The sequence below is a fragment of the Vanacampus margaritifer genome, chromosome 15 (genome assembly GCF_051991255.1).
Source record: "Vanacampus margaritifer isolate UIUO_Vmar chromosome 15, RoL_Vmar_1.0, whole genome shotgun sequence".
NCBI lineage: Eukaryota > Metazoa > Chordata > Actinopteri > Syngnathiformes > Syngnathidae > Vanacampus > Vanacampus margaritifer.
In genome coordinates, this window is record NC_135446.1 from 9,522,152 (window position 1) to 9,537,614 (window position 15,463).

The 15,463-nt window shown below is 41.8% G+C and overlaps 1 protein-coding gene across 2 annotated transcripts in view; it reads right to left on the reverse strand.

Moving 5' to 3' along the window:
- Positions 1-15,463, reverse strand: part of LOC144035112 (sodium/calcium exchanger 1-like) — a 32,407-nt gene that overhangs the window by 16,124 nt on the left and 820 nt on the right. For both annotated transcript variants that reach the window (XM_077544541.1, XM_077544539.1), the window contains exon 2: positions 279-481. In XM_077544541.1, coding sequence (XP_077400667.1) covers positions 279-420 — 142 coding nt within the window. In that variant the 5' untranslated portion in view covers positions 421-481. The remainder of the gene's footprint in view (positions 1-278; positions 482-15,463) is intronic.

Sequence of the window (15,463 nt, forward strand, 5' to 3'; positions counted from 1 at the left end):
ATTTGACCAACCGTTGTGGATTACATAAATCAAAAAGTTGGGTCGCTTCATTTTTGACCAAATTTTGTTGGGCTAGTCAACAAACCCAAAAAGTTGGGTCAACCGAATAACCCACAAAACAACCCAAAACAATTTGGTTGCTTTGTGGTTCATTAATTTGTTTAATAACTCAAAAAGTTGGGTCGGTCCAATTTTTTTTTAACCCAATTTGGGTTATCTTTGACCCAACCACTTTAAGAGTGCATCATGTGATTTGGGGAAAAAAAGCCATGCCATACCATCCTGACACGGGTCCCCACTGGCGGAGCAGTTTGTCTCAGGTGAATGCGCATGGATGCATCCAGCACTGGACAGCAGCACAAGAGAGACGGCACCCAATAGAAGAGGGAAGGAGGAGGAGAAGGAAGCAGGCGGGGGCATTCTGACGGTTCCGCACGACTTCCAGCTGGACTTGCACGATCCCAAGAGAGGCGCTCAAAACCTGGAAACAAAAAAACAAAAACAGCAGACAAGGTTGAAGGCGAGCGACCATGTACCAGGACTTGTGGTTCTGCATGCAAAATACTGTATTTAAAAAAATGCTGCAAAAAGACTAATAATGGCATTTGTTATTGCTTTATCTTTATCTAATAGAAAGTGGCTGTTTCAACGCCACCGCAGTCACGTTTGTACCGCCATGACGTCCGCTAGTGAGAAGATGAGCTACACTGTGTTTGTTTACAGACAACAAAAAAAGAGACTTCTAGTCTCCTACCTCAGACAATCCATATGGGAAGTCTACTAACCGCCCCATCATATGACAAAATTGTCCCGGCGTTTTTTGAACAGAATGACAAACGGTCGAGGGACTCTGTCCTTCTCCTCTTGATTTATGACTTCATTAAGATGTGCGGCCCCATACTTCTGTCCACAGTGTCCCACGAAGGACAAAGCAATAGAGTTTGTATTACGCCCCCCTCAACCCCCCGGCACAGTCGACTCCGGCTAACTCCGGTCCTGCGGCCCCGCCGACGCACAGTCACGCTCACTTCACATTTCCGCCGCCTCTACATAATAACTCCCTCTCCACATCCTCCTCCCACCCCCTCGCACTCGCTCGCTCTTTTTTTCACACGTCCACTCGACCTTATTGCGCCTCGTAGGCTGTCAAAATCTGCATGCCAATCTGTGGCCGCAATATGTGCCGTTAAAACAAGAACAAGAAACAATACAAATGTCTGCTTAGCTGTGAGTAGCTTTTGTAATCGTCCAATACAAATCCGGACTGAAAAAGATAACGGTGTCCAAGAAATTTGCATTAATATATTTTATTATAGGTTGGAGTTTAGAATTGGATTGAGCAGACAGCAAGTCAAATAAAAGTTTGAATCGTCGCCCTTAAAAAACATAAGAGATATGTCATCACACCCCTTTCATTGACATTGCTTGCTGAGTCATTTCACATCAGCTGCACTTTGCTCTTCTGCCTCGTTTGACACCACGAGTCCACACATACACGCGCACACACATACAAAGACGCACATATGCACACCGCCAAGGGCAAATGCTGTCTGAGGGTTAAATGAATCTTGATTGGCTGCATCTTGACTTTGCTTGTTTCCTCTTGAAAAGGCATATAAGACCACAAGGAAACCAACATTTGCCTGGCTGCTGTTTTCATTCTGCACTTTTCTACTACCTGAAATGAGAAAGACAGACTGGATTTGCTCAACTTAGTCTGAATAAAAGATCAGAAGACAGAAGGTACAAGAGTCCAAAATTAGTCAGGAAATACATTCTGCTTTAGATATTAGAGTTCTTCCCATCTCTAAGAAGCCACAGGTTAAATCTTGTTTTAGTTTTTTCAATAATCAGATCAAAATTCAGTGGTGATCTATGTTTTTGTGTGACTCTAGCTAATCAGACCTCATGTTTATCAGCTGGGTGTTTATCAGCTGGGCATGTGTGGCGACTAAACCCAGAGCGTCACTGGAGTTTATTTCCATATCACTGCCTTTGACATCACGTTTGCCTTTTTTAAAAGGACTTGACTTACTTGGGGTAAGTAATTGGTACCTCAGTAAACTCGTTTTCATCCATGACGTTGAGATTTAAATCTTCTTTTATCGTTGATTATGATCATTGTCCATGATTATTGCGGTTAGCTTTATCTTCTGTAGCTAAGATTTTCATTCAGCGCACAAACTTTTCTCTTTCTATATCAATTCACCATAAATGAAATAAACATTGCCATCTTGGTTTGGGGGTGCACAGACCATATTATTATACAGAACATTTTTTACTTGAGTTCCTCTTTAACTAGTAGTAGTGGAACCATTTTAACTAGTAGGGTATAACATTACTAGTGCACTTCCTGGTTTCCATCAATAAGGAACAAACAGAAGTGAGAAAGCTAATAAAAGCCCGTAAGGGAGCTCACAGATTAAAAACGAGTCAAGTGTGGCTCAGTTTTTATCAAGATGATGTGACGCATAATTAGCCAGATTAGAGGGCCGCCGCGACAGTTCCCGAGCGGGCCGCCGATATCCGGAGCTGTCCTAGCCGGTTAGTGGAGGCCGCAGAGTCCACTTGGCCGTTCAAAGGCAGCTCATTGGAAGGAAAAGCAGCCGGGGCCGACTTGGTTACATTTCATAAAAACACTTTTCATTCCCCTATATTATGATTTTATCCCAAATATTTGACACTGTGTTGCCATTTTTTTCTATGAAAAACGTGCGGCAAAAAAAAAATCTGGTGTTTTTGTTTTGCTGCAACAGATTAATAGATGCAACGGCTTTCACTTCATTGCAATTGATGTATCAGCAGATTTGCTGCGTGTGTTGGTGTGTTCGTGTGTGTCATGTAGACACAGCCACAGGTCACACGCAACACACACACACCAATGCAAACGAAGCGTGGCATGTTGATGCAAACGTCATATGACGCAAGCAAGGTCAGATCAAGACGGCATTAAGCTAGCAGAGGCTATGTAGTTGTTTTAATGCAAACTGTTTTTTAGTATATAGATTTAGTTTAATAAAGAGCTTGAAGCCTCTTTTCGGAAGAATTGTTCTCTAATTTAATCTGCTGATCTGATGCTTTTTGTGCCGCCAAATTTATTTTAGGTCTTGTACATGTGCAGAAAATGCAAATCCCCAAATAAATCCATCTTCCCTGGATGTGAGCGTATACAGTGATGGAAAAATCTCCCACTTGCTATTCAGCTTTGAAGTCATTTGTATGTAACCACTGGGGCCATAAATAAGACTAATTTGGCCTCCAATCGCCTCCCACCTTTTAAAGTCCGGCGACCTCTTTTGTTGGGACCGAAGCCTCGCGCATCACCCGAAGCGAGGCAGCTGGAGATAACAACCTTGTCAGCATTCGTTCTCTTTGTGCGGGTGTCACTGGGCACCAGAGGATGACCAAGGAGCCCACTGCTATTAATCTCGGCCTTTGGATCACACGCTCACCCTGTCCCTTTTTTTAAATCCAGCATGCAAGCAGAACGGACTTGTTCATCTGCTTACTACTCAGTAAATTGCTGTAATCACGTTTTCGTCTGCGTGTTCACACTGCAGGCAAAAAACATTTGCCGGTCAAAGAGATTTCCGAGACCCGACTGTTCGTCCGCACCGTCATCGATCGGATGCGCCACGTCCATTCGTCAACTGTGGATTTCCGACAAGGAGTGTAAATTCAAGGAAGGAATCGGGAAACGCTCGTTGCCGGGGGCGACGGCTCAACGACTTCAAGGGCTTGATTCATTGTGAGCCGGTCCTACTTTCATTTGGGGAAGTCCTTCCAATTAACGAGCCGCGTAATCACAATTGATCCGATGCTGGAATTCCAATATTGATTGGGATCCATTTGCACCAAGCAACATCAGCTAATAGATTACATATACAGCACAATCAGTCAACTGCAGTTGACCTGCAGGCTACAAGGCCACCAACAGCACACACAAACAAAAAAAACCACACCCATAGTCACAGTCTTACTCACACTAGGACTGGGAAAAAAGTTAACCAAATCAGATAAGTCAACTTTAACTATAGGTCGACTAAAAATGTTTGCACCGCAGTTTAGCATGGGCTAATTTTGCTGGTGTTTAATAATGCTCATGCACAGAGCATAATAAATAATTAATAGTGATGTCCACTATATTCGACTCATGAAGCTATGTTGATGTATGTGTGAACTAAATGGTAGTTAGTGTTTGTTTACCTCAAAGGTAATCGCTAGCGCGCTAATGCTAATCGTGATTGCTAAACATTTAGCATAGGCTAATTTTGTTGATATTTCATATGGACAGTAGTTATATTCACTCAGTTCAACTCACATTCAACCTTAGTGGATTAACAAAGCAAAAAATATATAACTAATAATAATAATAATAAAATAACATTTTTTATGGGTTTGGGGGCAATTACTTGATTATTCAATGCAATATTCGATAGGATAATCGATTTTATAAGATTTGATAGTGACAGCCCTTACTCATATGCATAAAAACAAAAAACACACTCACACACACACAAATAGAAGCACACGGATGAGCAAGCGTGGATCCATACTGGCATGCAGCATAGCATTCAAAGGTCGCAAACGACAACAACACGAGCACAAGCCTACCTCACAATCTGTGTGTGTGCGTGCGCGCGTGCATGTCGTTCTGTTGGCCCACACGAGTCATTTACCCTATTTACACTGACGGATTCACGGGGGCGAAGAAATACATTAAAAAAACAAAACAAGGTAAAGCGCAGCCGAAAAGCAGCGCACAAAAGGGTTGCTGCATTGTACGCTTGCACACGCAAGTGTGCGCTGAGCGGAGCAGGTGAGTCACGCTGCTGTGCACATTTGGAGGTTTGCACACACAAATCCTTTCAAAAAACACATGGTTTCCTGCTAAAACTTTTCCTTTTGTATTATAAACATATAGTTAGGGATGTTGGATGCCACAATTTTTCAGACTGATACTCGTACGAGTATTCAACTCTTTAGTAGTCACTGATATGAATACTAAGTACCGATACCACTAGTAACTGATGCATTAAAATGAGGTCAGGTGTCGACCTGATACCGATACCTGGTATCATTACTCGCCCATCTCTACAAACATATTGTTTTTCCTATTGAAATGAATGGCGAAGCCATTCATCTGTTCCTGCCTCCTCCCCACAAAAATGAAAAGAAAAAAAAAGTTATGCATAATTAAACAAATAATAAAAAGAAAATATAATAAAAGAAAATAATAATAATATTGGATAAATAAATAAATGTGTGTGAATACAAAATTCATATGTTAAAAATGAATAGAATGTTGAATAATGAATAAAAATGTTTTTTTTTAATAATTGAAAGTGGAATATTAAATTAAATGATATTAAAATAAAAAATAAAAATTATATAAAAATAATAAATAAAAAATTATGATAAAATAAAAACAATTATAAATGTTTAAAAAATTATTTAAAAAATATTCTCTAAAAATAAACTATAGAGTATTCAACGCTTCTGATACCGAATATTGATACCACAAGTACATAAAATTCCTCCCCAAAACAAAGACAGATAATTTTAATGAAAGTTCTATACATAACAACATAGCGTTTTTCTTTAAAATTGCATGCAATGAATGGCAATTTTCTATTCTTCTGATTTCTAATACCTAGCTATTGATTGTAAAACGGACACAAAAAGGCGATATCTGTCACCCTCGCGAGTACAAATACCTTAAAATAAGGATGGTATCAGCACCGACACGATACCTGGTATCGGTACTGATCATCCCTAGAATTTATGAACGACTATATGTGTCCCAGGCTCCCAGCACTGTTTATGTTCAAATATAACTTGCTTAAAAAGTTACGTGTTAGCTTTAGCATTACATAAGTGTCCCGTGACCAGTTGAGTTTTACTATTGTCAATCTCACTTTTTGCAAATTGATTGTTTTTAGAGTCAAGGATCACTTTCAGGTGCAGGGCCATGTGACATCAACTCAAAGGAAAGTCACAACTTGAGTTTGTAGCAGACTAGTGAAAACTAGTATGTGTGTGTGCGCATGTCTCTTTGTCTTTGCTGTTCTGTGACTTGGCGGGTGTGTAATTGTGTTTATATAAGCCCCTCGGGGTGACAAGTGCAAGTACCTACACGGCTAGCAGGAGGAGGACACACGCACGCACACACGCATGCATATACGCACCATGAATGAGTCATGAAGCATACGCTCCAATAACATTTGAATTCCCATCTGCTGTGGCTTGAAGAGACACCTTGAGCTCTTTTCACCTGTTTCACAGCTACAAATCGGATTCACGCCTGCCTCATCGTCTGCAAATCACTCACTCGAGTTTGTTTGACTTACTTCCGTGCTCCCTTTCCAACGCCAACACTCGCAAAGACAAAATCTGAGCAACAATGACTGCGTGTCAGCGCTCCGTCGCATCCAATAATAGTCCGTGGCTGCGGCGTGAATGTGAATGGAACCGTAATCTGTCACTCTTATGTGTGCGAGAGTGTGAAGGGGGTGCAAAAAGTAGCTGCCATGCCGTTGCCATGGCAATTAATAAGATATGAGAGCCTTGAGCAGCATCATGACGCGCACGAGAGAAGCGTCTTCTCTTCTATCTTGGGATCGATTACGCGTTTCCTCGCCTTCGATGGGGAGAGGAGGGCTTACCGATTCAAATTCAAAAATCAGCGAGTCGATCTCCCTCGGGGCTTCTCGTAAAATATGAATTAAAAGTGCCTCCTTGGAAGGAGAGCTGCAGGCGTACGAGGCTTTGAAAAGATGGAGAGTGCAATCAGGAGTGTGCGCTTCCATTTTTGGCTGTTTTGGTTTTGTTGTCGTCACTTCTGAGGCTATTTCAGGTTCAACTACATGATTGTTATTCATAATAGGACAATTATTTTAATAACAGATAACTGATTTGTTTTCCCCCATAAATTGATTCAATCACTGATTTGGTCGATGACATCCGTCAGAAAATAAGCAAAAATGTTGAGTTTTTTCCAAAGTAAAAGCAGATGTTGTATTTTGGGGAGAAAAAAGAAACACAGAGATCCATCCACTTTCATACTTGATGACAGAAATCAAAAAATATATCCTGTTCATAGGATGAAATCTGGGAATTTGGAGAATTTAAAGACAAACTAGGTCTCTAAACAATTAACTTGATTAGGGATAGGCAAGTACCGATACCAGGCATCAGCATCGGGCTGATGCCTGGTATTACAAGGTATTGGTACTCGTGATGGCAGCCAATATTGTGGCCGTTTTACGATCAGGAACTAAAGCTAGAAATGTCTGACAGATGCCCATTAAGACAAACATATATTTTGATTGAGACCTTTTCAGGACACTGGATTATTAGTTTAATTTTATTTATTTTATTGTGTGTTCTCTACAAAAAAAAAATAATAATAATAATGGAAAAAAGATTAAAGAGTGTACCTTCTTACCATAGGATAGGCTCCAACACACCCATGACCCTAGTGAGGGTAAGGAGGTCTAAAAATTAATGGATGGATGGATAATATAACATTGCCATTCATTTTGTGCAATTTTAAGGAAAATAGGGATATATATGTATTTTTTAGGGCTTAGTAACGGCTACAGATGTCAAAAATTAATTTTAACTACATTGATACCTCGGAGTTTAAACATAATTCGTTCCTGCGAAATGTTCAAAGTCTGAATTGTTCAACCTCCGAATCATTTTTTCCCATAGGAAATAATGTAAATGCAATTAATCCGTTCCCAAGCTCCAAAAACAGAAAATTCCTATTTTAATTTCTATTTAGGTTTTTTTACATTTACACCCTGTAAAGTATTTAAACAATAAAAAATACCTTACCTTTTTTGCTGTGGTGTGATGGCATCAGTGGATGATAAATGCTATGTTAATGCTATCTTTAGTTCAGTGCTGAGTTTGTGTATTTTACATTGGGCATATTGTTAGACTACGAAGCGGTCCTTGCGTGCGTTGTTTAACGTCAGGCACGTTGTTGAACAGCTAAGGGGGGTCCTCATGCCAGTATTCACAGAAGTAGTCACGGTAGTTACAACAGCGCGATAATTTCCTTCCTAATTCCACTGTGGTTCGTGGTTTTGTCATGTTTTTCTTGCTGCCACTGGCCTTGTTGTCTTTCTTTGGGCCCATGGAGAAGAAAATTGTCGTGGGAAAATCTAAATGCACTCGCGAGTATGGAGCACCTCCGGGAGTATTCACGATCTGACTGGAAATGAGCAGTGCATCGTCTCAATTACCGCAATGTGAGCATTCGGCATTGCTCGGCTTCACTCGGCTTCACTCGGCTACCCGTTCTCAAGGTAAGTTCGGTTTAGCTTGCTTTGCTTGGGTGTTCGAACTCTGGAAATGAGTTCAAACTCCGAGGCATTTTTTACTCCGATTTTTTGGTTTAATTTGTACGAGTTCCGAGACGTTCAAATTCCGAGGTTCCACTGTATTTCTATTAGTTTAACTTTTTTTTTTTTCCACTTTTGTTAAGATTATGAAAACCTAGAATTTTTTTTATTTACATTTAAAACAGATATAAAATTTGTAATTAATCGTGAGTTAACTAGTGAAGTCATGCAATTAATCAGGATTTTTAAAAAATGTATTCGCCTGATGCCCGTAATTTTTAATAATCTTTTCTTTAAAAAAAAAAAGAAAGAAAGAAATATAAATATTCTTTTGTTTTAAAAATAAATGAATAAATAAAAGATTATTAAAAATTAGGGGCGTCAAGCGAAAATGTTTAATTGTAATTAATCGCATGACTTCACTAGTTAACCTCACGATTAATCACAAATTGTATATCTGTTTTAAATGTACAATAAAAAATATATACGTTTTGTCTGTTACGTAAAATGTTAAACTAATAAAAATAGTTTAAAAAATTTTTTTTTACGTCTATAGCCATCAAGATATTCAGATATTCAGATATTCAGAATATGTATTGTCATTGTCACAAAGGAACAACAAAACTTTGTTTGGAGCATCCATACAGCAGAGATGGTGAAGTGCAAAATCCCACAAAATAAATGGCAGTGAATGAGTTAAGAGTACTAGTACAAAATCCCTAAAATCTCTCAATTTGATTAGTTGTTGATTAATTGATTACTCAAGCATCAGCATATTTCGACAGATGTGTTCTCCTAATCCAATTTGGCTAGCTCGGACCAAGCAATCAAAAGGATGTTAAAATGCTGATGTCATCGAGGGCCAGTCCTCTAGCCCTGTGAGGCAAATTTTAAATCTGATTGGTTGGGAAAAAAAAAAACAGTACCACTGTTAATCTATCTGGCGTTCCATGATATGCCAGCATGGCCCTGGACAGATTAGATTGACATGGCAACACAGAGAGACTGAAATGTGATTGGATGAAAAAACTTAACGTCCACATACAAGTACTGTACTGAAAGCAGCGAAAACGACAAACGACCGCACGGCCCATCGCACATTCGAGCGCACACTCGCAGTCCCTGGCACACGCCTTTTTCTGTTAACGCTTCTATGCTTATACATTTTTAATGCGCCTGCATGCTAAGTGTGTGTGTGTGTGTGTGTGTGTGTGTTCCACATGTGAATTAATATTCAAAGGGAGAGCATGAGCGCATTTATCCATATTTTGAAGCCGAAACTTTAGCAGCAGCCTCACTGCGCTGCTCGTGTGCGCTAATGTCCACTTTGATCCGCATAAAAGCACGACTGAAGCGAGCAACAGATCGGCAAAGAGTGCAAGGAGACATGTGCCACATTCCGTGGTGGTGGGGTGGTTTTTTTTGGGGGGGGTGACATGGGCTGAGGAGGACGGGGAAAAAATGAAAGAGCTAAGAGGAAAAGACCGAGGGATGCGGGAAATGACAAAAGTGTGCAAAGGCCCTTCGGGGTGAGCAAGCCAGCCAACTTGACTGTGATCCGAGGAGACAGATGAACGTGTGTGTTAATATATATGTGTGCGAGTGTGCATGTGTGCGTGTGTAAATGTTTTATTGTTTCATTGGCGATCCACATGACCCCGTTGCGTTAGAGAGTGATGATGAAGACGACCGGCCTGGGGCAGGACAGTAATAAGTACACTGTCTACGTGTGTGTGTGCGTAAGCAACGAAAGGAACAATCCCTGTGATTGGTGAGCCAATCGGAGCAAGAGAAGGAACACGCTCACTGGCCACTTCATTAGGTACCTCAAGAATGTGCCCAGGAAAAAGTTTGTATGAGACTCGCTACCTGTTCGGGGACATCATTTATCACTAACGATAATTCAATTCATGGCAAATAGTTACATTTAAAAACGAGGGAAATGTGTATTTAATTGTACGAATTGAATATTTGAACTGGCCCATGTGTCGCTTTTGAAAATGTAAAGTGTGCGTTTGCGTGCAGGGGAGTCCAGGTGTTGGGCCTCCGTGCAGATGTGCCGCTCATCCCTCTAACTGGCCCCGGCGATTTAACCCTAATCCCCCCCGCCTGCCACGTAATGTATGCAATCCCATAATGCATACAACACGTATGGCGTTACGCAACGCACAATCGGCATAATCTCCACCCTGAACGAATGGCGCAGATGGGCAAGGCACCGATACGCTTTGTCCGCCGCACTCGGCAGATTGCAGATGTTCACGGAACAATAGCTGCCGGCCGCACTCTGATTGGCTGTCAGGCCGTTTGCATGGCTATGTATGCATATTAGCTTGTGCGTGTTTCTGTTTATGTATGCACTCTTGTGAGTTGTGCATGTATGTACTGTATGTGATGCTGAGAGGTAATGGCAGCGCGGTGCTCACACAACAGAGACCCCGAAGGAGGCACACAAAAACACTGGGAAACAATCGAACAACACACACGCGCGCGCAGTGTTCCCTGTCTCATATGGACATCCTTTGGCTCTTGACGCTAACGCATCCCTGCTCGCTGAAAAACGCAACAGGACAAAACAGACCAATGGAATAAAAGGACACACACTGTTTGGTTGACACAAGTGAGCCATAAAGCGGAAAAAGCAAAAGATTTCAGGCCAACGCTCACTTCAGAGAGTTGAAGAATTTATTTAGCCGAGCGGCAACATTGCGCATGGAGAACAAACAACGCCCGTCGCGCTGAAACAATGTGACACAAGCGTAGTGGACGCAACAAGACGTCGAAGGCTGCAAAGTGGCTTCGTTCCCCGAACTGAAATCCATTCGAGCAATCGCGGTTCTTTCACATTTTTGGGAGTGCAGTGGTCCAGCAAGTGCCTTGACTACACGGCATTCTGATTAATATTGCGTTTGTGGAATATGAGACAAGCAGCAAAACCACCCGTTTTTTGTTTTGTTTTGTTTTTTAGCAAACTCAGGGGGCGGCCATTTTGTCACTTGCTGTTGACATCAAAATGCCTAATGGTTCAGGTATCAGCCAATCAAGGCTTACTTAATTTCTGTGTTTGGTCATGAGACGTTCACATCAAGGTCGTGATTGGTCGCTATCTGAGCCCTAAGCAACTGTGATGTCATTTTCACTGGACAGCAAGTGACAAAATGGCCGCCAACTGGAGAAAAACGTGGATTTTGCTGCTTTGGAATTTCACTTCATTTCAAAGGGGAAAATGGTTTTAGTAAATTGAGTTCCACTGTAACTTATTTGAAGACCCTCCTCCTTCCCACTATCTCCTCCTTTGGCCATGTTTCCCCTCATCCATGTCCCCGAATGATTTATCCTCCTTCCAGCTTCAGCGGCACTTTCAAGTGCTTCTGGGTCAATGTCTGGCAACCGTCACCGAAAGTTCACACTCGCTCCCTTCAAGTTAGCAAAGACGCCTTCAATAAACCTCTGCTGTGTGTGTGGGTGTATGTGTGTGCGTGTCTGTAAACATATTGGAGATTGTTTTTATTCACGAGACATAACTGTGCTCAACATAATATAGTGTTGTGTTTAACCTTCTCTTGGATTCCATAACATGTTACATACTTCTTGCTGTAATATAGCGGAGGTTCACTGTAGCACTATGTAATGAAAGTCCATTTTTGGTATTTTCCTAAATGGAGACTTTAATTTGCTCCCAGCTTTCTGCGGCAAACAAATAACTGGGCACAGCGTGCGTATCTCTCGGAGACTCGCAGGAAGCGCCTTTTACAGGAAGGCCATTACATTGCGAGAGGAAGATTGAGTAGCCTTTTGTTTTGTCGCCCCGACACCGAAACACGGAGGTCTTGGCGATCTGACAAGAGGACTCATGAGAGAAATAAATACTTAACCCTAATGATGAAAAGGCCGCAATGGCGGTGGTGTTTCAACAAGGGAGAAAATCAAGAAGCTGAGAGGGATTATGGGTATTCATCATCTGCCGCCGCCTCACTTCCTCCACGATTGTTCTCCTGCCGATCGGTCAATCGCTTATGATCCTCATAATCAGGCCCAAACAATCACACACGTGTGTGTGCATGATTATCAGATTATGTAAGGCGGGTTTGCGCTGCAGTGACAGATTACAGCCAAATGAATAATGAAGGCGAGCGCAAAGCAGCCGGGACGAGACCAAAGCAAGCGAGGAGGCAGACTGAGGATGAGGAGTTGACGGCAGAAGGAAGAAGGAGGAAGGCGAGGACGCCATGGTTACAGACAGGGCGAAATACGGGAATGCGAGCGGGATGGACGAGCTGGAGGTTCGGGAAGAAAAAAAATGCAGGAGGAACAAGAGGAAGTTTGTTTGCGGGCAATTGAGTCATACAACAAAATGGAAATGTTGTGATGCTCCTATTCAGTCACTATTGGTTTATGTGGATGAAAATGTGAATATTACGTGTATACGTGATACAAAACTACAAAAATTCTTCAGAAAACTGATGAATATTCAATGCACGTTTTCTTTTTTTTTTTTAAGGTGGAAAAGGGGGAAGAAAATCATGGAAAAACTGGAAAGAAAGAAATATTTAAAAAAAAAATGAACAAAAAGGAAAACAAATTTGAGAATATGCAAGGGTCAACTGTAGTTTTAATTTGTAATATCACCATTTACCACTAGGTGGCAGACATGGCTTAGTCACACTTACACTGATTTATACAGCACGATACTACAATGTGAGTAGGCCTAATAATTATTTGCGGATTTGCAATGATATGGAAGACAAACATAGTACCTCAATAACATTTAAAGATTTTTGTCCAAAAAATGCAGAAAATACATGTAAGCCCATCCCTGCTATAAAGCATTGTTAGTATTTGCACTGTATGATAATTACAAAGACAAAAAATTACTACAATGCCACAAGATGGCAGCAAAGCACTATTTCAGTCTAGTTGATTCTCCTCAGTTCACTTCAACATAGTTCCTTCCACCAAGATGCCACAAGATGGCGGTGAAGCATCATTTGGTTATGAATGAATCTCCTCAATTAGCTTTAACATAGTTCCTTGACACTAAATTGCCAGAAGATGGCAGCAAATCACTACTTTTTTCAAACACTACATGCATTTGGAATTTGATCAGGCTTTTCCAACCAGAAAATGTTTCCTTCCAAAGTATATACAAGATCAGCAGCTTTGAAATCCAACCAAGCACAAAAAAATTCCACACCAGCATGGAACTTGACCTCATTTGAGCCTCGGCAGTGGCTCTTTCATTTAACGGCAAACAAATGTTCAAGCTTCTATTTGTAGCCATTCTCGTCTATTTTTTTTTTCTCTTTTCCATGTTCCACCCAAAGTGGAGCTGCTCTCGTGGCAGATGCCCCAGCGCCAGAGTACAAGCCGCACAAGCTGGGTGGAGAGGACAAATGACAGGGTGTCAAGGTCAAAGGAGGAGGAGAGGAAAGAGGCCACTTGCAAGTCAGCAGGCACTCCGGCAACAAGTGCTCCATCTGCTCTACGCCACCTCTTCCAGTTCGCAATCACAAGGACCCACCACAAACTCGGCCATCCCTCAACTGTCAAGTAGCAGTTGAACGACGCAAATGTCAACCAGGCCGACAAATTGTGAACTGTCACAAAATGATTGGCCTGAATTTTGCCGTTCAGATTGAATGCATGCGTCTGTATTTATTTTTTGATGAGGTCAGTCAAAGGAGATTTATGACAAGAGCCGTATGACTCCCTAAGCCAAAAAGGCTCACTTTGGATGTTTGGTAGCTCGCAGGTCGGCACTAGGAGTGCGGGCTGCATTCAGCACCGCAGGCTGGTAATGACTCAGTCGTTCATCACTGAAGCCGCGCTCCCGCTTCCGCATCGGACCGGATGCGACCAGTGCAAGGGAAAATTATGTATTTGTGGGGCTTTTTATTGGCTTTTCATGTCTATTTTTCATCAGTGATGCAGATTTTTAAGCCATCTTTTTGTGGCTTTGTACAGTAGATTCAACACCGATGATCATTTCCGTTAGCCCAGGGGTCATTTGTCGGATAAGACGAAACAACAATTTGTTGTTATATATCCAATTGTGAACTCTGTTTTCACTTCAACTAGTCGGGAGATACAAACAGCTTGATGCAAACACGTTTTGCATTTAATTGGGATCGATTTCAATGTGTTTCGAAACTAAATCCAAAGAAAAACACTCCATAAACACAATACATGAGTTTCCCCCTCCCACTTTGAGTGTGGAGGAAAGGAGGATTATGACCAAGGGGCCGTCCCCCTCAGCCATTGGACCAGATGGACTAAGTTGACAAGAGCGTCAAGGAAGCGGTGATACACATAACCAGATTAGCGCGCACTAGAATAGAGGCCCAGATGAGACTGACCGCCTTCCCGCTTGTGGTTGGAGCCGTTAATGGATTAGTTGCGGATGCCCTCGGTCCGTTCGGCAGCAAAAGCTCACACGCGGACGTCTTCAATGCGTGCCTAACGCCCGTGAGGCAAAAATCAACATTGACGTTCCTGGGATTACATTCAGACGTTTGTTTACCAAGTAACTCCTGGTGGCACTTAGGAGAAATAATTACGTGCAAACCCCGGGCAAATGTTTTTGTTCCATTCAATACATTTGGGAGCGCAAATCATCACGTGGATGAACAGCAACTTCAAATATCTCCACTCTGAATAATCAATGTTCTTTCGCGTTGTCTCCAAAAGTGCTTTCCATGTCACGCAATTGGGATGCTGGCAGAAAACACTCCCTGCTCATCCTCAATGTTCCTGATGTTGGATCAGAATCATGCGGGTTTCAATCATTTTCAACAAGTCCACCAAAAACTGATGTTGCTGAAGTAAGCTTAAAATTATGTAAATGAGGTTGCAGCCTTCTTTCGACAGCTTGTGCTCCCTTAATAATTCAGTGGGTGACATGTCTTGGCTTGAATTATTTAGCCCTCTTGAAAACGTCATCGAAGCTGAATGCTGCCATTAATTCTTGGTCGTCATCTTCGTCATGACAAGCATGTAACATGCACTGCACTGATTATCACCATCACCCAAAGGTCCACAGTCATCAGCAAAACTCCCCAGGGTGCCTTTAAGACGTCATTATTGTCATCAGCCATCTATCTTCGATCCAA